The sequence below is a fragment of the Nyctereutes procyonoides genome, unplaced genomic scaffold (assembly GCF_905146905.1).
Source record: "Nyctereutes procyonoides isolate TBG_1078 unplaced genomic scaffold, NYPRO_anot_genome, whole genome shotgun sequence".
Lineage (NCBI taxonomy): Eukaryota > Metazoa > Chordata > Mammalia > Carnivora > Canidae > Nyctereutes > Nyctereutes procyonoides.
In genome coordinates, this window is record NW_026575135.1 from 29,170,882 (window position 1) to 29,194,013 (window position 23,132).

General features: G+C 36.9%; 2 protein-coding genes and 1 long non-coding RNA gene across 3 annotated transcripts in view; 2 read left to right on the top strand and 1 right to left on the bottom strand.

The window, feature by feature from the left end:
- PLAA (phospholipase A2 activating protein) overlaps window positions 1–1,371 on the top strand; it is a 38,229-nt gene extending 36,858 nt beyond the window's left edge. The window contains exon 14 of the mRNA XM_055301653.1: window positions 645–1,371. Coding sequence (XP_055157628.1) covers window positions 645–1,210 — 566 coding nt within the window. The 3' untranslated portion in view covers window positions 1,211–1,371. The remainder of the gene's footprint in view (window positions 1–644) is intronic.
- Window positions 1,372–4,327: 2,956 nt separating this feature from the next.
- Window positions 4,328–12,861, bottom strand: LOC129494715 (uncharacterized). Its single transcript, XR_008661393.1, has 2 exons — window positions 12,762–12,861; window positions 4,328–6,795 (listed from the first exon to the last, which is right to left on the bottom strand). It is a non-coding gene; the product is annotated as an uncharacterized LOC129494715 (long non-coding RNA).
- Window positions 12,862–12,970: 109 nt separating this feature from the next.
- CAAP1 (caspase activity and apoptosis inhibitor 1) overlaps window positions 12,971–23,132 on the top strand; it is a 48,565-nt gene continuing 38,403 nt past the window's right edge. The window contains exons 1-4 of the mRNA XM_055301654.1: window positions 12,971–13,390; window positions 18,399–18,599; window positions 19,355–19,439; window positions 20,495–20,570. Of these exons, the coding sequence (XP_055157629.1) occupies window positions 13,067–13,390; window positions 18,399–18,599; window positions 19,355–19,439; window positions 20,495–20,570 (686 nt within the window). The 5' untranslated portion in view covers window positions 12,971–13,066. The remainder of the gene's footprint in view (window positions 13,391–18,398; window positions 18,600–19,354; window positions 19,440–20,494; window positions 20,571–23,132) is intronic.

A 23,132-nucleotide genomic window follows, 5' to 3' on the forward strand; every position in this document is an offset into this window, starting at 1 on the left:
TCTTTTGAATGTAAAGCCCTCCACCAACCTGTAAGCATCGTATATTATCATTTGTCAACTGGAATTCTATTTTAAAAAAAACTTTCCCTCATGGAGCACCTGGGTGATTCAGTCAGTGAAGCATCCGACTCTTGATTTTGCCTCTGGTCATGATCTCAGGGTTCTGAGATTGAGCCATGAGTCGGGCTGTACACTAGGCATAGAGCCTACTTAATATTCTCTCCTCCCTCTCTAACCCTCCAACCCCAATCACACGTGCATGTACTCTCTCTCTTAAAAAACAAAGAAAAGATATACTTAAAAAAAAAAACTTTCCTCTTGAACTCTTTGGTCTAAGAGGATTTTTACAAGCAAGGTCCCCATCCCATTCATTCCACAGGGATTTACTGAATACTCAATATATATATCAGGCCAGTTGATAACCCATTTACATCATCTCATAGCAATAAATCGTTTCTATAAATATGAAAAATCAATTAACAAAAGTTTTAGAAATACATATATTTTGTAAAGCAAGCACATGGCACTTGGTTTTTTAACATTTTCTGAAATGGTCGTGTGTTAATAAAATTCATAAAACCAAATGATAGTCATAGGAATTTTATGGGTTTTTGTAAACATTAATGAATTTTTCTTTTTAATAGATATTGTCTTTCCTGCACTTGACATTCTTCGGTTGTCAATTAAACATCCCAGTGTGAATGAAAACTTCTGCAATGAAAAGGAAGGGGCTCAGTTCAGCAGTCATCTTATCAGTCTCCTAAACCCTAAAGGAAAGCCAGCAAACCAGCTGCTTGCTCTGAGGACTTTTTGCAATTGTTTTGTTGGCCAGGCAGGACAAAAACTCATGATGTCCCAGAGGGAATCACTAATGTCGCATGCAATAGAACTGAAATCAGGGAGCAATAAAAACATTCACATTGCTCTCGCTACATTGACCCTGAACTATTCTGTTTGTTTTCATAAAGACCATAACATTGAAGGGAAAGCTCAATGCTTGTCAGTAATTAGCACAGTCTTGGAAGTTGTACAAGACCTAGAAGCTACTTTTAGACTCCTTGTGGCTCTTGGGACACTTATCAGTGACGATTTAAATGCTGTACAGTTAGCCAAGTCTTTAGGTGTTGATTCTCAAATAAAAAAATATGCCTCAGTATCAGAACCAGCTAAAGTAAGTGAATGCTGTAGACTTATCCTAAATTTACTGTAACAGTGGGGATGGGCTGAGATTTTAAATTGATTAGTGTTTTTTCTCACATTTTACATGACTGATTACAGATGGTTTAAAAAAAATGCTGTGGATTAAGTAAAATTTCAGATCTTGTAAAGTGGGGGGTAAGAAGAGACAAAGAAATAAAATTTTTGCACTGATGAACTGTGAGATTTTCCTGTGTAATGTGGGTAAGTTTTCAGGAGTTTAGAAAGAATGAGATAAAAAGAAAAACAATGCAACTGCTACAATGGCATAATTTCCATACCTTTGCCACAAAAGAGAAGATAACTTTTATTTATATACTCTGCTTTTACATTACTTGTTGGTGGTTGTCTTTTATTTAATTTCTGCTCTACTCATTTTCATTGCTGATTCTTTGAACAGCACCAGCACATTTCAAGATCTTATTTTAGGATAAGTACTTTAGAATTTTCAAAAATTAAGTTTGTTGTAAATTATTCCATATATAGAAAACATAAAATAATTTCATCATTTAAGTTACTTGTATATAGAAAATTACATTTGATGGCTCATTTTTAGATGAAGGGAAAGCAATTTACTAAGCTGCATTAGGTTATGTATCAATTCAGACAAATGAGACCCCTAATTAACTCCAGGTTTATAATCCAGTTTCTTTTGCCCCTCCCTATTTGAGGTAACTTCATTATTCATTCCAGTTTTGATGTTAGTTTATTTTTGGTCATTTCTATTGTCTCAAAGGGAATTTGCAATGTGTTGACTTTTATCAAGCAACTACACAAGCAAAAACTGTTACTGGCAAGTCCAGAGCCTATCATGTAAAACTAGTATTTTTGAGCTCCTAACATGGTCCAGGCACTGTGCTAACCACTTTTGAGATTTGATCCCCAAAACCCCTTAAATGAAGAATGATGGTGTCTCTATTTTCAGAAGTAAAGAAAATGATATAAATCATGGTAGGAGAAAAAAAAAAAGTGCATACCATACCATACTTCCTAGAGAAAGGCATCACAAATTTGTCTCTGAATATCCTAACAACTAACACGAAGGAACTACCACTTTAATTATATAATTTAATATGTTTAAGAGAACTTCAGTTTCTTAAGAGAAGCATAACTATTCCTATTTTTGAGTGGGAAAGATCTTTTCACAAAGAGGACTTTGCCTAAAATAATGAGCAGCATTCTCAACATTTATGGTATACAGAACCATCAATTTACTGGCTTAATGACAAATTGTAGTCAAAGAACAGTTCTTCCCCAATATGGGAGGGAAGATTTTCCATCATCTGGATTAATTCAAAGAAAAACTTTTGGAATATCAAGAGAGAATGGGTAAAGTATAATTAGAGGAATGTGTATTTTGTTGAGTAGTAAATTGCAGCATTCTGACATGTGCTCAGACTTTAAAAATTCTGTTGGCTGGGCTGGTTAGGAACCTTTGCTTTACTTTTTGTTGAATCAGGTTTTAGGTGGTTATGTCACAGTTAAATGGCAAAGTCAAGAGTTTAACCCAGGTCAGCCTAGTTCCATTATAATACACTGCTTTCTTATTAACATGTCCAGTCTAGCATGCAGTTCTGAGTACAAAGAATTTATCTACAATATATTTTGAAATACCAGATAGAACCTTTGGATGATGGGAGGACATTAAGAACATGAGCTGACTCTTCAAAATGTAAGGGGTGGCAAATTGTAAACATTGTTTGCTTCTTGTAGAGTACAAGTCTTTACAACAACTTTTATAGTACCAGTATTTCATGTTTATTGAAGAAAAATTCTAAAATACAGTTTAGCTAAAGAACTAAGATAATTCACCTGAAAAATAAGTGTTATATGATGGTTTTGTGAATTTTGAAGTCTTTTTCAGTTAAACTTTTTTCCATGGTTCCCTTAATATATTTTTGTGAATATAAAAACATAACATTCATCTAATAAAACAGACACACATCAAATAAAAATTGTAATCCCACTACCCACAGAGAACCATTCTTAACATCTTGTGGTATATTAGTAGGTATGTAAATGTATTTTTTTTTCTTAAAGGACTGTGTGATACACATTGTTCAACAACCTGATTTTTGAACTTGACAATATATAGTATGCATACCTCTACCTTAATAAACATATATCCATTATATGGATATATCCATTTCCTATTATCTGATATTGTTTTCAGTTTTCAGCTATCAAGCACTGCTCAGACAAATATCCTATGTCTTACTAGCTACTTAGGCTACATTTTATACATGGAATTGGTGGGCCAAGTTAATGCACATTTTTTAGGCGACACATGCTGTCAAGTCACTTCCAGTGGTAAAAGCCTTGGAGTTAATATCCTTCATATTGCAAATTCTGGGGATGAAACTTGGACATTCGCTTCCTTAGCAGTTATCAATGTTATAAATGGTTATTTTGTTGAGAAATGATAAAATGTAAAGAGGATCATTTGTGATATACTTACTAACAGTCTTGAGATTAGGAAATGTTATTCAGTCTTTTTAAAAAACAATTTATGATCTAAAAAAATAAAAATAAAATAATTTATAATCTAACTTCTAATATATTTTTCTATAGAAGGGGATCCCTGGGTGGCGCAGTGGTTTAGCGCCTGCCTTTGGCCCAGGGCGCGATCCTGGAGACCCGGGATCGAATCCCACGTCGGGCTCCCGGTGCATGGAGCCTGCTTCTCCCTCTGCCTATGTCTCTGCCTCTCTCTCTCTCTCTCATGTGACTATCATAAATAAATAAAAATTTAAAAAAATATTTTTCTATAGAAGATTACACACAGGGTGTTAGTTTATTTGGGCTGCTGCAACAAAAATCCAATAGATTGGGTGGCTTAAAAACACATTTTCACCATTCTGGAGGCGAGGAAACCCAAGGTGAATGTGCTGGCATATTTGGTGTTTGATGAGGGTTCTTCAATGGTAGGAGGAAGAAGCTCTCTGTGGTCTCCCCATTCCTGAGGATTCCACCCTTATCACCAAATTATCTCCCAGAGGCCCCATCATATTGGGAATTAGGTTTCAAAATAATGAATTTTCGGGGTGACACATTCAATCTATAGTATAGTGTAGTTGTGATTATAAATACAATTTTGAAGATTTTTTTCATTTACCATTATCATTCCATGTGTTTTTCTTAAAATTTTTAATGAAAATGTTCATACATCAAAGTTCAAAGAGTACAGTGAACACTCGTGAACTTGCCAACCAAGTTCTACAGTTGTTAACATTTTGCCATATTGGTTTTATCTCTACTCTTGAGATTACAGATATCACCTTTATCAACTAAATACTTAAATATGTATCTTCTAAGAATAAGGACATTTTAAAGAATGTTCTTTATAACCATATCGCTGTATTACCAGTCAGTAATTTCATAGTATCTAATATGTATTCCAAACTCAAATTTCCTTGTTTCATAGTAACTATTATCACTTTATTTAAAGGATCTAATATAAATAATCAAGGTTTATGTATTATATTTATTTGATTATATGTTTCTTCAGTCTCTTACTCTAGAACAGTTCTATTTTTATTTTTTAGTGTCATTGACTTTGAAGCATCTCTGCATTGCAGAATGCAAGGCACCCCAATTTTATATTTGTAAAACATTTCTGTAACTCTTCTGTATTAATTACCTATTGCTGCTTAATAAATTACCCCAAAACTAAAGTGGCTTAGAACAGCACACATTTACTATCTAAATTTTTTGCAAATGAAGAATCCTGGCCCAGCTTAGCAGGATCCTCTGTATCTTTGTTTCACATGAGGCTGCTATGAAGAGTATCAGCCATGGCTGAGGACTCATCTGAGGGCTTGATTGGAGAAGGAAGCATTTTCGAGCTCATTTACATGGTTAGTGTTCAGTTCTTTTCCAGGTGTTGGATTGAGGACTTAAAATCCTAGCTGGCTGTTGGCCAAAGGCTGTCCTCAGCTTTTTGGGTGTTTTGTCTTTTTAAGAATGTTTTCCAGGGGTGCCTGGGTAGCTCAGTCTGCCTTTAGCTCAGGTCATGATCCCAGGGTTCTGGGCTTGGGCCCTGCATTGGGCTCCTTGCTCAACAGGCCCTCCACCCTTTCCTTTATTTGTGCTGCTCTCTCTCTCTCTCTCTCTCTCTCTCTGAAATAAATAAAAGTTTTTAAATGAATGTTTTCCTTTTTTTTTTTTCAGAGAAGGAGGTGGGGGAGGGGCAGAAGAAGAGAGAGAAAGAGAATCTTATGTAGGTTCCATGCCTGCATGAGGCTCGACCTGAACTGAAATCAAGAGTCACTTAACCAACTGACCTACCCAGGCTCCCCTGCCCTCAGTTTTATGTTTTATGGGCTTCTCCATCATGTCAAGTGGTTTCATTAAAACCACCAAGGGAGAGTCTGCTAGCAAAATCAAAGTCATAACATTTACATTTACAAACTACAAATATGCCACCCTCTCAACATCAAGGCTGGAAGCAAGTTACTCAAGGAGAGTGGATTACACAGGCTGTATCAGAAAAGAGATCACTGGGAGCCTTCTTAGAATGTGCCTGCCATACCTATTTCCTATAAACTAAAAGGTAAACCCAAAGGCTTGGTAGATTAAGATTAAAATACTGTAGCAAGAATACTTCATGGGTGTGTGTACTTTTTTTTTTTTTAACTTGATGGCATCATACCTGTGCTTCCTTAAAGTTTATGTTCCCCTTACCATAACTAAAGGAGGCTGAAAGAACAGAACAGAGTGTAATTGGCTTATTGACCATCTTCACAGAGATGGGTGAATATTTTTTAAAAGTTTTTTTCATTCTATATTTTTCTAAGTGATTATCAGGTTTTGCTTGTTTAATAATTGAAATCAGGGTGCTTGTTTTCTGGAGGTACTAAGGCAGAATCTTGATTTTGAGGGCAACAAGTAAAAACCACTTTGGTGCTTCTCATGGAGGAAAAAGAGTCTTTAGCATACAGTGAATAAGGAAGCTTTAAAGAGGAGAACACCAACTAATGCCCTTCTGTAAAGCAGGTAGGCTGATACTTAGGCCTAAAATGAGGTCCTGGAACTTAAACTTAAACTTGATCTTGGGGCTCCTGGGCACATTGTAATAAGTCAGAAAAGTAAAATGACCAAATGGCAATACTTTCATTGTACATACATCACTTAGATGTAAAGGCACATGATATAGCAATACTTATACAATGGTTTGTAACTGAATTTAAAGCAAACTAGTTAAGTACCTTTGCAAAAAAAAAAAAAAAGACAAGTTTAAGTAAATTAGCATGCATTAAGCAATTACTTTATACTAGTTTCAGGTTTATCCTCATTATCCCTATGGGGTAAGTACTGTTAGTAATCTTACAAGTGAAGAAGCTGAAAGAGGTCAGGTAACAAGTCACTAGTAACAAAACAATGGAGAATAGTATTTAATAAATGATGTCGGCAAAGCTGGATATCAAGATGAAGAATATCGGTTTGTGGGGATCCCTGGGTGGCGCAGCGGTTTGGCGCCTGCCTTTGGCCCAGGGCGCGATCCTGGAGACCCGGGATCGAATCCCACGTCGGGCTCCCGGTGCATGGAGCCTGCTTCTCCCTCTGCCTGTGTCTCTGCCTCTCTCTCTCTCTCTGTGACTATCATAAATAAATAAAAAAATAAAAAAAAAAAAGAATATCGGTTTGTGGTAGCCACTTCACTTCATCATAATAGCAACTATGGTGGGTGGTAGTGAAATGTATGCTTGATACATAGAGCAGAAGGTCGCTTGAAATAAGCTCTCCCACGTTTCTTTCATTCTTGTGTCTTCAAAGGAACTAATAAATTCAAGAAATGTGGGACACCTGGGCGGCTCAGCGGTTGAGCATCTGCCTTTGGCTCAGAGCGTGATCCCAGAGTTCCTGGATCCAGTCTCACATCAGGCTCCCTGCAGGGGCCTGCTTTTGTCTCTGCCTCTGTCTCTCATGAATTAAAAATAAAAAATAAAAAAAATTTAAAAATTCAAGAAATGTTTTGCTTATTTCTATGACTTTTAAAATTTTTCAGTAGTAAAAACAACCAGGGGTACAGTACAATATGGTGAAAGAATACTAGCTTTGAGGTTAAAAAGGCATACATTTCAATGACATTTCCACCACTTGCTATTGAATTAAGTTGCTTGATCTCAGCCCCAGTTTAAGCAAAGATATGTTAGGATTTTATAAAATAGAAGAATAAAATATGTAAAATGTCTACCACATGAGTACTTATCAAGCATTGCTTTCACAGATAACACAAAGCTAAAGTCCTCTTTAACAATAAAAGTGCTGTATACAAGGAACATTTAGAAGAGAAGTATTTTATTGCTACTGGAAAAAAAAATGCTCATGAGCAGGGGTATCCTGTTATTTTGCAAAATTGGTTATTTGGAACTCTGAACACAAATATCCTTACACTTCATTTAAATTTCCTATAATGCCACAGAACCTCACTATGAAATATAGTTTGTTTCTGTTGGAACATAAGAATTATATCTGCCCATATTACAGCACTGACATTGAATGACTTAGGCAGTATAAAGCTAGTTTTGAAGACCCTTCTAATGCCTAACAGAAATACAGAAAAGGAGGCTTTAGAAAGTGTGTATCTGTTAACTGTAGCCACCATAATACTACTGTTCAACAACTAACAACCAAAACAATAGCATTTATTGACCTAAGAAATTACAATCTTAGAGGTGGCTGATCCTGACTGGGCTCATTCATGTCTGCAGGCTGGAGGAGGACTCTGTTCTAGGCTAGGCTTGACTCAATAGTTTAGCTGGGCAGCTCAGCACTATTTGTCTCTCATCTTTCTCCTGGGACCAGTGTGCTGAGTATATCATTTTCATGGTGATGGTGGAAACATAAGAGTGAACCATCACAATTACAAGATTTTTGTTTGTCTTGTTTTTGTTGTGTTTTATTTTTTATGTAGGCTCCAAGCACAAAATAGGGCTTGAACTCACAACCCTGAGATTAAGAGTTATATGCTCTACCAACTGAGCCAGTCAGGGGTCCTGTTTTTGTTTTTTTAACATGTGCTTGCTACATCTGCTAGCATCTCGTTGGCCAAATGAAGTCAACTTCAAAGGCAGGTAGGAATTACATGTTTTGTCATAAGTGGAAGGACACTGCCAAATAACATGGCAAAGAACATGAATACAGGAAGAGGTGAAGAAATGGTGCCCTTAATGCGATTTACCTAATTGGTGTTTGGAATGAAGCTCTGAATGTATCCTGAACTTCTCAGCTCAAAAATTAACATTGCATTCCTAGCGCATGCCGAGCACTCTTTAGGTGGTGACAGTACAAAGATATATAACACACAGCCTCTATTCATGAGAACTAACAGTATATTGGAGAAAATATGTAACAAATACCTGCAGGCAAGAGTTTTGGATGCTCTTTAGGGAAGACAATGTCTTACAAAGGAAGAAGCATTTCAACAAGATTAAAAAAGGTGATTTGGAAAGGTTTTAAGTATGAAGTGATACTTAAAAAGAATTTTAGATTTAACCAGATGAGAGGAACTCTGGACACAAATATCCTTACAGTTCATTTAAATTTCCTATAATGCCACAGAACCTCACTATGAAATATAAAGTTGAATAGGATTGTTGAATAGGCCCAGAGGGCATATTTCTAAAAAAGACATAGGGCTACACAGAAAAATGCTGTCCGGATCATGCCAGGTCTTACATGTTGTATGTTGAATTCATCAAGAACCTAGATTGCAAGTGGCAGAAACCAATTCAGATCAGCTTAATAAAAAGGAATTATTGGCTCATTGATATGAAAATGACAGTATTGGGACTTCTAGGTCTTGTTTCATAAGTGTCTTTTGTTGACCTTCCACAAGACAGATAATGTGACATCTAGAGGTAATTTCCTTACAGTTTATTTAAGTGGAAGACTGAATTTCTCAACTAGTGTCTCTTTATAAATTCCAGTTAAGTACTGAGTGGCCATAGCATTAATGCATGCATATTCCAGGCGGATCATTGTGACTAATGCTCAGTGAGTTGCTGAAAAGCAGTTATAAAAAAGGGCATGTAAATTCCAATCTCTGCCCACCCTCCCATGTATTTGTTCTAGGAAAAGCAGGAAAAAACAGAAAAACAGTCCTGCATTAGTTTGCTGAGTTTTAAATCTGTTCAGTGCTGGGTCTCTTCAGCTCTATAATATACTGAACATATGAAACTATCCACATCAATCAGTTTTGACCTCCAAAAAAGGCAATTTCCTATAGTTCAACCTAAAAAGAAAATGGCGTCTCTGTAGCTTCAAGCCAGCTAACCTTGTGATGTGTCTATGTCATGTTCACACCAAAAGTCAGTTCTTTCCCTGTTCTCTGCATGAAGAACTCCATGTAGAATTATCCAGTTTCTGTTAGAAAGCTGTTTGTACCTACTCTTCCAAACCCTGCATGATTGCCAGTGTCACCGTGACAGCTAAGGCCCTGTAGCTAAGTGTCTCTGCCATGTGATGAAGGAGCACTGAACTATTCCCAGCAAAGTTCCTACTGACCTCCTTTAATAAAGGAATTTCCCACCATTAATTTCACTAGGTAGTTCTACGCTCATAATTTAGTGAGTTCATTTAATCCTGCACAAATCTGGTTCTTGTTCTCCATCTGAAATTGTGTTTCATTCATTCACTTATGCAACAAATTTTTTAAATTTTTTTTTATTTATTTATGATAGTCACACAGAGAGAGAGAGAGAGAGAGAGAGAGAGGCAGAGACATAGGCAGAGGGAGAAGCAGGCTCCATGCACCAGGAGTCCGACGTGGGATTCGATCCCGGGTCTCCAGGATCGCGCCCTGGGCCAAAGGCAGGCGCCAAACCGCTGCGCCACCCAGGGATCCCTGCAACAAATTTTTATTAGGAAACAACTATAAGGGAAATTTTTCTATTAAAGGTATTTCGGTAATGGGAATACAGACGTGAATAACACCAAGTCAAAACTTTCATGGAGCTTACATTCAAGAGAAAGGAGACAAATAAATGCATGTGCAGTGGTTAAGAGCACTGAAGAAAAATAAAGCAGAGTAAAAAGAATGCAGAATGCCAGAGCAAGTGATGATGGAGGCACTTCCTGTTGCGTATGTTTTTTGGTTTGCTTCTCCCTGCTAGAATATAAGCTAATGAAGACATGGATTTTGTCTATTTTTTACTCTATCACCAGTGGTCAAACAATGCTTTTGCATTCTAGAACAAGAATATGGAAGAGTGGACAAAGACTGGAATTCAGCTGCCAAATTGATAAATTCTTTAGCCATCTAGTTGGCAGTGCCCTGGTTTCTTGCTCCAGCCAAATAAATATGGGAACTCTTTGTCAAGCTGCTATAAAATGAGGTAGAAACTGAGAAGCTTCTCAACTGATTTTATAAGGGGATAATTTGCAGGCAGTAATTAATAAGCAACTATTTTTATCCAGTACTTTGTTATGGCAACTTGAGATGACTGATATAAACCTAAAATGGTATAGTTTGCCTTAGAGGGCAAAACTAAGGGTGGAATCAGGGGGTAGAGACGGCTGTTTTCCCAGGGCTGGAATTACCCCTGTATCTGGTTTGTTTTACACACTAATTAAATAGTTGTTGAATGGCTAAGACAGGTAGGAAATGAGGTCAAAAGGAAGTCTCTTTTTTAAATTACTTTCTATACCTCAGGTGAAAGACGTAGGATTACTATCACTCAGTGTTGCCCCAGGCCCTGTCTTTTTTCTTCTGTGGCTAAAGTCCCTGATGAGACAGACCACTCCTGCCAAATGATAACGCATTTTTGAAATATGTATTCTTGATCCTGGTTATAGAACCTGACTTGTGTTTCCAAAATCCTACACATTAGTCCACAAAATCTAACACTGATAAACCTATGACACATACTCAGTTTTGAAAAACTCACTCAAGTCCTTTACTTGTCCTTCATGTACTCTCTGCATGAAATAAATAATCTCCAGAAATACCCCCTAAATTCTCTTCAGTTGTCTTCTATTTGTTGCCGTTATGCACTGTTTTTCTTTTGCATTTCTTGCCTCAAATTCTTTCTAAAAGTGGCCTGGGACTTCATTACCAATTCTGTGCACTCCTAAACTCTTCTTGTTTTCCTCTCCTTTGAAAAGTAAGAACTAGTCTGAAAAGGCAATTTGGGGGGAAGGAAGGGAGAGAGACAAGATAGGAACACTGATATACCAATAATATTTTATCCCTGCTCCCCTCTCTGTCTCACCAACATAAATAACTTATGTACATTTAAAAGGGCAAAACACTAACTTCAATAGAAAAATGGTTAAACTTATTTGCACTTGATGAGGAAATAGTGTTCCGACCAATGGTAAAGTATTCAAAATTACAAGTCAAAGGATATATGCATCCCAATGTTTACTTTGGCATTATCTACAATAGCCAAGATACAGAAGCAACACAAATGTCCATTGATAGATGAATGGATAAGAAGATGTGATACTATATATATAATGGAATATTATTCAGCCATTAAAAAAGAATGAAATCTTGCCATTTGTAGCAATAAGGATGGATGTAGAGGGCATAATGCTAAGTGAAACAAGGCAGTCAGAGAAAGACAAGTATCATAGGACTTCACTCATCTGTGGGATGTAAGAAACAAAGCAAATGAGCAAACAAATGGAAAAACAGAGACAAACAAAAAGACATATTTTAAATGCAGAGAACAAAATGGTGGCAACCAGAAGTGGTTGCTGGATAGGTGGGGGTATAGTTGAAATAAATAAAGGGAATTAAGAGTACACTATCTTAATGAGCACTGGGAAACGTATACAATTGTTGGATCATATACAGCTGAAACTAATAGAAGCGTCCATTATACTTGAACTAAAGTAAAATTAAAAATGTAAGATAAAACCCTTTATATTAGAAAAAACTGTAAGGTTTCAGTGTATGGGTGACATTTTAAGTTAGCTTACTCTTTCTTCAAAGGAATCTGATTAAATAGGACAAGGAAAATAGGCGTTGATCAACTTGTTTTGGGGGGGGGACAAAAATGCCATAAGGAAAATGATGTAAATTTTTTTCGTAAGCTGTTCATAGCTGCATTATTGTAAAATATAACAGATTGACAACTTAAATGCCAGCATTCGAATATTAGTTGAATAAACGGAGAAAGTATACAATAAAATAGTAGATCCAAATGACTTTAAGGCAAACGTGCCTAAAAATTAGTGTGAAGGGGGAAAAACAAGGAAGCCCAAATTCCTATTGCAGTATAATTCCCTAAAATATACATTTCTTAAAAAATGTGCTCCGGTGATAATAATGAGATTTCCCCTTAAGTTCTCTTTGTTGTTGAGAAACATTTTAGGGGGACGCCTGGGTCGCTCAGTGGTCGAGTGTCGCCTTTGGCTCAGGGCCTGATCCTGGAGACCCGGGTTCGGGTCCCACGTCGGGCTCCTTGTGGGGAGCCTGCTTCTCCCTCCGCCTGTGTCTCTCATGAATAAATGAATAAAATAATAAACAAACAAACAAACAAATAAACAAACATTCTAGTGTCATGTACTTATGACACTAAACATTGGAAAACAAAACAAAAGCTACGCCGTACCTTACTGTGTAGGAGTATACGACAAAACCTGAAAAGAGGCATCAATCAATAGAGCAAAGAGCTACCGTAAAGCTCCACCTTCCGTCCTCCGCAGAGAGGCTCCGAGACCCGAACGCGAGAGGCCCCCCGCCTCCTGCCGGAAGCGCTGCGGGCACGCCTCCCGGGCTCTGCGACGAGGCCGGAAGTGACGCACAAGCTGCGACGCCGGCGCCGGCGGTCCGCAGCCGCCGCCGCCGCCGCCGCAGCTGGGTTTCGGGAGCTTCGGAGACGGCGGGCTCGCCGCGGATGGTTGCAGCAGCGGGATCATGACGGGGAAGAAGTCTTCCCGGGAGAAGCGGCGCAAACGAAGCGGTCAGGAGGCGGCCGCAGCGCTCGCGGCGCCGGACCTGGTGCCCGCCTTAGCCAGCAGCGGCAGTGGAAGCACCAGCGGCTGCGGGAGCACCAGCGGCTGCGGGAGCGTCACCTGCTGTGGAAACACCAGCTTCAGTGGCAGCGTCACCGGCGGCGGGAGCGGCGGGAGCGGCGGGAGCGCCGGCAGCTGCTGGGGCGGGAGCAGCGTGGAGCGCAGCGAGCGCCGGAAGCGGAGGAGCACGGACTCCTCCTCCAGCGTCTCGGGGTCCCTGCAGCAGGTGCGTGCGCGCCCTTCTCGCCGCGCCCGGAGCTGCTGCGCCCTCTGACCGACGCAGGCGGGAGCCGAGGCTGGCGACCGTGGGGCTCTTGCGGGAGCGCCCTCCGCGCCGACGTCTCGAGGTTCCGCCCCTGCTTGAGGTTCCCGTCCCTGGGTACCGGTGAACCGCACACTCCCGGGCCTTGGACGGAAAGTTCCTGGCCTAGCTGGTCATCTAGCTCTTTGCCTTTTGTCCCTTTCCCTCTCGTAGCAGTCCGCCCGCAAAGTACGGGTCGGGAGCGCGCCCTCCGCGCCCTTGAAAGCCACGGTTCGCTTCTCTTTCCCTCTTCACCTTTTAGATGATTCTCTTTTAGATCATACAGGATGAGAAAATTGAGGCTCGGAGAGATTAGTGAAGTTTACCCACAGTCACAGTGTGTTACCGACAAATTTGTTACTGACTAAATTTGGATCCAGTCCCCGATTAGAAAAGCCATGAGCTCTCTACTCCATCGATCTACCAAGATACCGCCGTCAAAAAAAAAAAAAAAATGCAGTTTGCTTTTATTATAAAACGTAAGCATGAAAACATAAAAGTCATACAACACAGAAATCAAAAACGTGAGAGTCTGTTTAAGCCTCCCCATTATTTGCTACGCAGCCGCGTTAGCTTGTTACATGTGTACTTAAGTTCTTACACATAAGCTTTATAGTGCTATTACCCCCATCGATTTAGATGTTGCCGTATTTTTCAGTGACTGTGGGATATTCCATTTTATCTTTATTGATGAATACTCAGATTTTTAGTTTTCTTGGCGTTACAAGAGTTGATGGGAGAATGAACCCTTGTTCATATGTATTGTGCGACAATTACTTTAGGATAGAATCTTAGTGAAGTTGTTGGGTCAAAGTTTATGCATTGAAACAGATTTGAGAGGTACCACCAAATGCTTTTCAAAAAAGACTTTATTGATTTTATAGTATGAACATTACAAAAGAATCCCCGTTTCTGCAAATACTCACTATACCCATTTTTGAAAAAAAAAAAAAATTGTCAGCTTAGTGGGTGAAATCTGTATTTCATTTGTTTTGATTTATGTTCTCCTGATTAATAGATCGAACATTTTAACATTTTTATTTGCCATTTGGTTCCTTCTTATGTAAATTGCATGTATATATTCTCTGGCCATTTTCTTTTTGATTATGTTGAGCTTTTTACTGATAACTTCTGAATGTCTACAAAAAGTCTTGGTTCTGATCCTCTCTGTTTCAGATGTCACTGTAACTTTATCTGTGGGGTACTGAAGTTTTTTATTTCTTTGTGGTCAAGACTAACAGTATTTTCCTTCGCCTTCCAGATTTTGTGTGTTGAGAAAGATCTTTCTATACTCTCAACCTATCCTAAAACTATTCTTTGTTTTCTTACAATATTTTTAAATGTTACATCTTTAAGTTGGAAGCTGTAGAAACACAGAAAACCATTTATTCTTATGTATTTTTTATATTTAGCCACACTATTATTTAAAATTGACTCAGAAAAATGTGTGTGAACAGGGGATTTTTGTCTCTTTTTTTTTTTTCAGCACTAATATTTGTTTTTGTACTTTCACATTATTTAAGACTTTTAGTGTGGTGCTGAACAGAAGCAGTGATAATAGGCATTTTTTTCTCATTTAGTTTTTAGTGGGAACACTTTTTATGCTCTATCCAAAAGTGTATTTGCCAAAAGTAATGAAAGATACTTTTGATCAAGTTAAAGAAATTTTTTTCAGTTCCTAGTTCACTGAAGGTTGTAGAGTTTTATCAGATGCTTTTTTGGCATTCTGTGGAGATGATCACATAGCTTTCCTTCTTTGATCTGGTAATGCAATTTTTAAAAAAGATTTATTTTTTTGAGAGAGTGAGTAAGAGAGATCACAAACGGGGGTGGGGGAGGGGAGGCATAGAGGGAGAAGCAAACTCCCTGCTGAATGGGGAGCCTGACATGGGGCTTATCATGGGATCGTGACCTGAACCCAAGGCAGACACTTAACTCACTGAGCCACCCATTCACCCCTGAGAATGTAATTTTTAATAAATTGGTAAATTAACTCGAGTTGAACTGTCTTGTCATCCTGGGATAGATCCAATTTGGTTTGTCGGTTTGGTTATTATACTCAGAATTCAGTATTGTTACTTTTTTGTCTATGTCCCTAAGTTAAATCAGCTTATGGTTTTTATTTTTGTAATTATCCTTTTGGTTTTGGCATCAAGACTATGCTAGCCTTATGGATTGATTTGGGAAGCTTTGCATTTTTGGAATGTGTTCGAGAATAGTCTATGGCTTTTCCTTGAAGACTTATTAGAACTGGCCTATTGGACCGTCTATCTGTGTGGGTCTGGTGGGTTTTTTTAGAGTAGTGTTTTTGTCCCCACCTTCCCCCCACTCCTAATTCTTTAATAGTTATAGATCTATTCAGTTTTTCCACCCCTTCTAGATTCTATTTTGGATATCATCATTCTTATCTTTTTTTTTAAGATTTTATTTATTTATTCATAGAGAGAGAGGGGCAGAGACACAGACAGAGAAGCAGGCTCCACGCAGGGAGCCCGATGTGGGACTAGATCCCGGGTCTCCAGGATCACACCCCAGGCTGCAGGCAGCTCCACCAGGGGCTGCCCTCATCATTCTTTTTTTTTTTTTTTTTAATTTTTATTTATTTTATGATAGTCACACACTCAGAGAGAGAGAGAGAGAGAGAGAGAGAGAGAGGCAGAGACATAGGCAGAGGGAGAAGCAGGCTCCATGCACCGGGAGCCCGACGTGGGATTCAATTCGATCCGGGGCCTCCAGAATCGCGCCCTGGGCCAAAGGCAGGTGCCAAACCGCTGCACCACCCCGGGAGCCCTGCCCTCATCATTCTTAAATGGTTTCTGTATCTTTTGTACTCTTTATCCTGATGGAGAGACCAATAAGTTAAATATTATAAACATTTCCATACAGAACTAAACCCTACTTCTTATTTGTGAAGAAAAAAATAAATCATTATATATTAGGCATGTAGGTAATATCTCACAAATCTGAGAGTGCCATTACGTCTGTTGTATATTGTGTTTCCTATTGTTGTTTTTGGTAACAGCTTTATAGATATGTAATTCATATACCATACAATTAATCTATTTCAAGTATACAGTTCACTGGTTTTGAGCATATTAATGGAGTTGTGCAACCATCGCTTTAGTCAGTTTTATTTTCATCACCCCCAAAAGAAACTCAGCTATCATCCCTAATACTCACCTCCACCATGTTTCATCCCTAGACAGTCACTACTTCTTTTCTCCATAGATTTTCCCTTTTAGGGACATTTTTATATATGAATGGAATAATATTTCATTGTATGGCTATACCACAGTTGGTTTTTCCATTTGTTACTTGATGGGAATTTGGATTGTTGCCATCTTTTGGCTATTATGAATAATGCTGCTATGAATACTTGTGTACAAGTTTTTGTGCAGGTGTGTAGTTACATTTCTCATGGATATATATCTAGGAATGGAATTTTTGGGTCATATAATTTTTCAAGAAGCTGCCAAACATTTTTCAGAGCAGCTGTACCACTTTCTATTCCTACTAGCAGTGTGTAAGAGCTCCAGTTTCTCTACATCCTCACTACTTAAATTACTTTATGAACCATTAAAATGAGAACTGACCTTTATTTTTTCAGTCTAATTATTACAGTATTCTTTAAAATTGGTGTGTTTTTAAACTACTTTTAAAACAATTCTATTAGAAAATATAATTTAAAAAAGCCCTACCTAAACTATATAGTCAGGGAAGATTTTCTTGAAGAGATGACTTTAGAATTGATATCTAAATTTGTTAATTTTAGTATAATGTTAATTTAGAAGTATAGCATTGGGGGGAAATGAAGAAGAAAGACTCTCTTAGGCAGAGTGGTACATACAAAAGCCCTGCCTGAATGAGGTGAAGGGAGAACACGTTATATTTGAGTAATTCTTTGAATTACTTTGTATTACTTTGTGCTTGTAGCACGATCAGTGAACATGTAGGCCAAGCTAGGTTTCATTACCCTAAGATCAGTGTGAAGTCATTGAAAGGTTATAAATAAAGAGGATGAGTATATATATATTTCATAGAATCTATTCTAATAACAGATTGGAGACACCTCAAGTTAGATTCAAGACCTCCAGTTAAGTAGCTGTTGAGGTGATCTAGGCAGAAGATGATGGTACTTTGGACCAGGATTATGGGAGTAGATTTGAGAGACAGGAGGTGAAATTGACAGAAATGTCTTAAATAACTTGGCTACTTTGAATATGATTAATTTATATAGCAGTTTTAAAAATGAGTGTAGCTCCTGGGAAGCAATAATACTTTATAATTGTGATGTTTAACATTTTTGCTGTCATCTCACTTTTTATGAATTTAAGAAGAATAACCATGGGGGCACCTGGGTAGCTCAGTTGGTTAACTGTCTGCCTTTGGCTCAGGTCATGATCCCAGAGTCCTGAGATTGAGCCCCAGATTGGGCTCCCTGCTCAGTGGGGAGCCTGCTTCTCTCTCTCCATTTGCTGTTTCCTCTGCTTGTGCTCTCTCTCTCTCTCTCTCTCTCTCTCTGTCAAATAAATAAATGAAATCTTTAAAAAAAAAAAAGAAGAAGAAGAATTCATACTTAAAATTTTGGGTTGAGTGGCATGCTAGAGGAATATCCTAATTCTTCAGAAGTCTAAAACTGTAGGAGATCACTCAATATTTCTTTTATTTATTTATTTTTTAATATTTAGTGTATTTTCACTTGTGTGTCCTGAGATAATATTTCTTCACTTTATATCAGCTCATCGAGTTAATTGTAGTTTGGACAGTAAGACGAAAGTATACTGAACAATTAAATATGCTTTTTAATGGTTTTAGGTAAATATCCCAACAAAGAATTTGGAAATATTAGTGAAGAAGTAGTTGTTAAATGTAAATATATGACATCATATACATCCTCCTTTATTTAATGGTTCTTTGTGTCTTTTAATTTTAGGATACCAAATACCTTTTGCCAACTTTGGAAAAAGAATTATTCTTGGCAGAGCACAGTGACCTTGAAGAAGGTGGACTGGACCTGACTGTGTCATTAAAACCAGTTAGTTTCTATATATCAGACAAAAAAGAAATGCTTCAGCAGTGTTTCTGTATCATAGGCGAGAAAAAGTTACAGAAGATGCTTCCTGATGTGTTAAAGGTATTTCATTACATATATCATTGAATCACACACATATATAGAAAAATACAAACACATTTTCTGTAGCAATCATTTTACTTCATGTAAATTATAATTGGATGTTTTCAACTCAAGCTACTTCAAAAAGATTTAAAAAAGGAATTTTAGAGAATTAGTATAAATGGCCTTGTATATTTAAAAGTTTGCCAAGAAAAAAATGGAGCCGTATACTGTGTTTTGGTAAGGAATTTATTAACCTTTTAGAAATAATTCTACTAAATGCAGGTAATTTTAGTGACTAAATTAGAGATATGACTCTGGTGCCTTAAGAAGTAATACTCTGCTATGTAACAATACACATTATTGGTTAGTAAAAGCTTACATTTCATTAAATTCACAAATGTTTTCATATATTTATTTATGGTATTCGAATTTTACAGTTATGGAAATAGGGCTTGGAAGATTCAAGATGTATAGAGCCAGCACTTGTGTATTTAAATCTTTAGAGGAATTACCTAACATATAGGCTGCTATTCGTTATGACTTACTCTTTAATTTGTTCTTTCATAGTAAATGTGACTTTATTCTCATCAAATGTCTATAAATTATAACATTTACATATTAAGTGACAGTTTTCAGATTTCATGTCATGAAAAGATTTATGTAACTTTTATTGTAAGATTTTGCTAACCAGACTTTTTTTTCTGATTGCTATATTCTAGTTTACATTGGCATTATATTACATAAATGTATATTTTTAATGTTATTTTCTTTAGAACTGTTCAATAGAAGAAATTAAAAAACTATGCCAGGAACAGTTAGAGCTCCTGTCTGAAAAAAAAATCTTGAAGATTCTTGAGGGTAAGAATACATATTTTTATGCTCTGTTAACTCATTACTTAACATATCTAGCATAAATCCTAAGTTACTCTTTTTTTTTTTTTACCTGATTATTAGTTTAATTTCATTACTGGGTAACCATTGAGTAATTTTACTTCTGTTTGTACTTTGAAATATAGTTTACATAGCAGAACAGCATTTCAAGAGTAGACTTTTTGATGTATGTATCATTTTCTCAAATCAAATGTAATCAAAGGTAAGAGCATGTTTGTATACAATAATAAAATGAAATAAAAAATTTTACCCAAAGTGTCCTAAAAAGTATCAATTATTGAGATGGCTTTTCTTGAAATAATTTTTTATTTTCTGCTTTACATTCCTATTGCTTGTAATTGCCTGTTGCTTTTGCTCTAATAAGACCTGGCTGCAGAGTTGGAAGGATTTTTGCAATTTGCCTACATTTCTCTCTCTGCCTAAAGTATGACTCTTCTTTGTGATTCTCTTACCTGTCAAATTTTAGATTTTCAAGCTTTATTTTTTTCTTTTGGAACTGTACATTAGCATTACAAGAGAAGAAGCCAAAAAATGGAGACTTTAAATTTCCAGAGATAATATATTTTTTTTAAATATAAAATGCCCTAATGGACACACTTGGCTCTTTCACTTGGTAGAGCATGCTTCTCTTGGACTCAGGGTTGTGAATTTGAGCCCCATGTTCAGTGTAGTGGTTACTTCAAAATAAAATCTTAAAAAAATGGTTTAATGGAATTTATAACTTTGCTAATAGATGTATAAATCTGGGTATAGCCTGTAAAAAAAAAAAAATATATATATATATACACATGTTTTGTGTGTTTCTGTGTGTGTGTGTTTAAAATAGGTAACAGGAAGGCAGTGAAAAATACCTAATAAGCCACTGAAAAATCTCATTTTAAATATAAGCAATTAAAAAATGTCATCTTTCAACAACTATAAGTTTCTTTAATCTGTATACTTTATAGATGGCACTTTGTGTAATGCTTAAATTGTTCTGATATGTTATAAGCATGCTTTCAATAGTTTATTTTATTTATAAGGTGACAGTGGTATGGACTCTGATATGGAAGAGGAGGCAGATGATGGCCCTAAGATGGGATCTGATTTAGTCAGTCAGTAAGTTAACTTTCATTTCCATTTCAAAATTTCTTTGTTGTTCCTTCCATGATACCTTACCTCCGGAATGTGATTGTTTTTCTGTTGTATTTATATAAAATGATTCAACAGGTTGGAATTGATTTGTTTACTTATAATGATTGGTCTTTTTGGTATATATGAGAATATAGTTCATTGCTTTTAGGGTTAAGATGATTTTCTTAAACTACTACTTACACATATAAGACAGCAGTGATGCCAGCCTGAAGCAGAATCACATCTCTCATTTGGAATTTGAATTTGCTACTAGTGATACTCATAAGTGCTTACTCTATCAAGTTATTATAGTAGTGGTTTAGAACACTTAAAATTCTTCTAGTACTCATTAATGTCAGATGATAATTGTCTCATTTCACAGATGAGATAGTAAGGTGGTTCATTTTACATAGGTACATAAAATTTTTCTATTGTGATGGTAAAAATGCCCAGAGTTTTGGGATACTAATATAAACCTTTTTATTTTGGAAAATTTCAAACTTACATAAAAATTGAAAGAATCATAGAATGAAATCAATAACATTAATGTTTTGCTATTTTTTTGCTTTCTCTCTTTGTATTTACTGTTTTTCTGCCAGAGCCATTTGCATTAGCTTGCTAGGGCTGCCATATCAAAATACCATAAACTGATTGACTTAAAGAACAGAAATACATTTTCTCACAGTTCTGGAGGCTGAAAGTTCAAGATCAAGGTACCAGCAAGGTTAGTTTCCTCTGAGGCCTCTCTTCTTGGCTTGTAGATGGCCACTTTGTTGCTGCTGCTGCTTTTTTTTTTTTTTTTTTTTTTTAAATATTTATTTGAGAGAGAGAGGGTGGGGGGGGCAGGGCAGAGCTAGAGAATCCTCAAACAGACTCTTCTCTCTGAGCAGGAAGCCTAATGTGGGGGATGTGGGCTTGATGCCAGGACCCTGAGATCATGCATGACCTGAGCCAAAACCAAGAGTTGGATGCTTATCTGACTAAGCCACCCAGGACCCTGAGATCATGCATGACCTGAGCCAAAACCAAGAGTTGGATGCTTATCTGACTAAGCCACCCAGGTGCCCCTTGCTGCTGCCTCTTGAGTTGGTTGCCCTTATGTGTGTGTGCCCCCTGTGTTCTAATCTCTTTTGATAAGAACACCAGTCAGACACCAAGGTCCCACCATGATGGCCTCATTTTAACTTAGTTACGTCTTTAAAGGTCCTGTCTCCAAAATAGCCATATTCTGGGGTTTGGGCTTCAGCCTTCAAATTTTTTAGAGGGGAGACACAGTTCAGTCCACAAATCATTTAAAAATTCAGATGTCATATATTTCATGCGTAAACAGTTTAGTAATGCCTTTCCTAAAAATAAGGACAGTCTACATAGCAACAATATAACATGGCTTTTAAGAAAATAAGCAATGTTTCAATAATGTTTTCTAATATATTGCCCATATAAAATTTTCCTGATTACTAAAAAAAATTTTTATATTATGTTTATTCATTTTAATTAACAAACTGATTCTGATCCAAGATTCAGTTAGAGTTCATGTGTTTCATTTGATTGTTAGCATCACAAAGCTGAGTTTATTTATTTATTTATTTATTTAAACATCACTGCCCTCGTCTTTCCTGCAGACACGGCCTATTGGTTTACTTTTTATTTTTTTTTAAGTTAATTATTTTTAAGGTTATTTATTTATTTATTTATTTATTTATTTATTTATTTATTTATTTATTTATTATGAGAGACACAGAGAGACACAGAGAGAGAGAGGTAGAGACACAGGCAGAGGGAGAAGCAGGCTCCATGCAGGGAGCCCGATGTGGGACTCGATCCAGGGTCTCCAGGGTCACGTCCTGGGCTGAAGGCGGTGCTAAACCGCTGGGCCACCTGGGCTGCCCCCACAAAGCTGAGTTTAAAGGGAAGGGTTAGATATGAGAAATAATAAGCTTAATGACTAGCCCAGGAACCCAGTGCACATTTTAAAGGAATTTAAAAAATAACAAAGTAAACCAAAAGAAAGTAGGAAAAATGAAACAACGAATGTAAACATTAAAACAAAGAAATAGAAAACAAATAAGCAAATGAATAAGTCCAAAAACTTGGTCTTTGTAAAGAAAGTCCAGATTGTAAACTCCTCCTGGATCTGATAAGGGGGTAAGGGGAGAACCATTATAATTGAGATTGAGAAGAAAGGAGATATAATCACATAATCATAGGCTGGTTGTGAATCCACATACAGCATTGTATGAACAAACTTGAAACTAGCAAATGGATTTTTTTTTAATCAAAATACAAATAAACCAAATTGACTTTCTGCAAAAGTAGAAAACTTGAAGATTAACATAGAAGAAATTAGAAAGGTGAATAGAGATCTACCATTGAAAAAAACACCAAGATAAGGTGGATTCATAGCTGAATTATTACTTAATGTGGGTCAATACATGTAATGTGTTTACCTCTAATAAAATATTCAATAATGCTCTCTGTTGTTATTTTTGAACATATTACACCTGTTATTTAAATTATTCCAGGCCCTAGGAAAAAATGAAAAGTTCT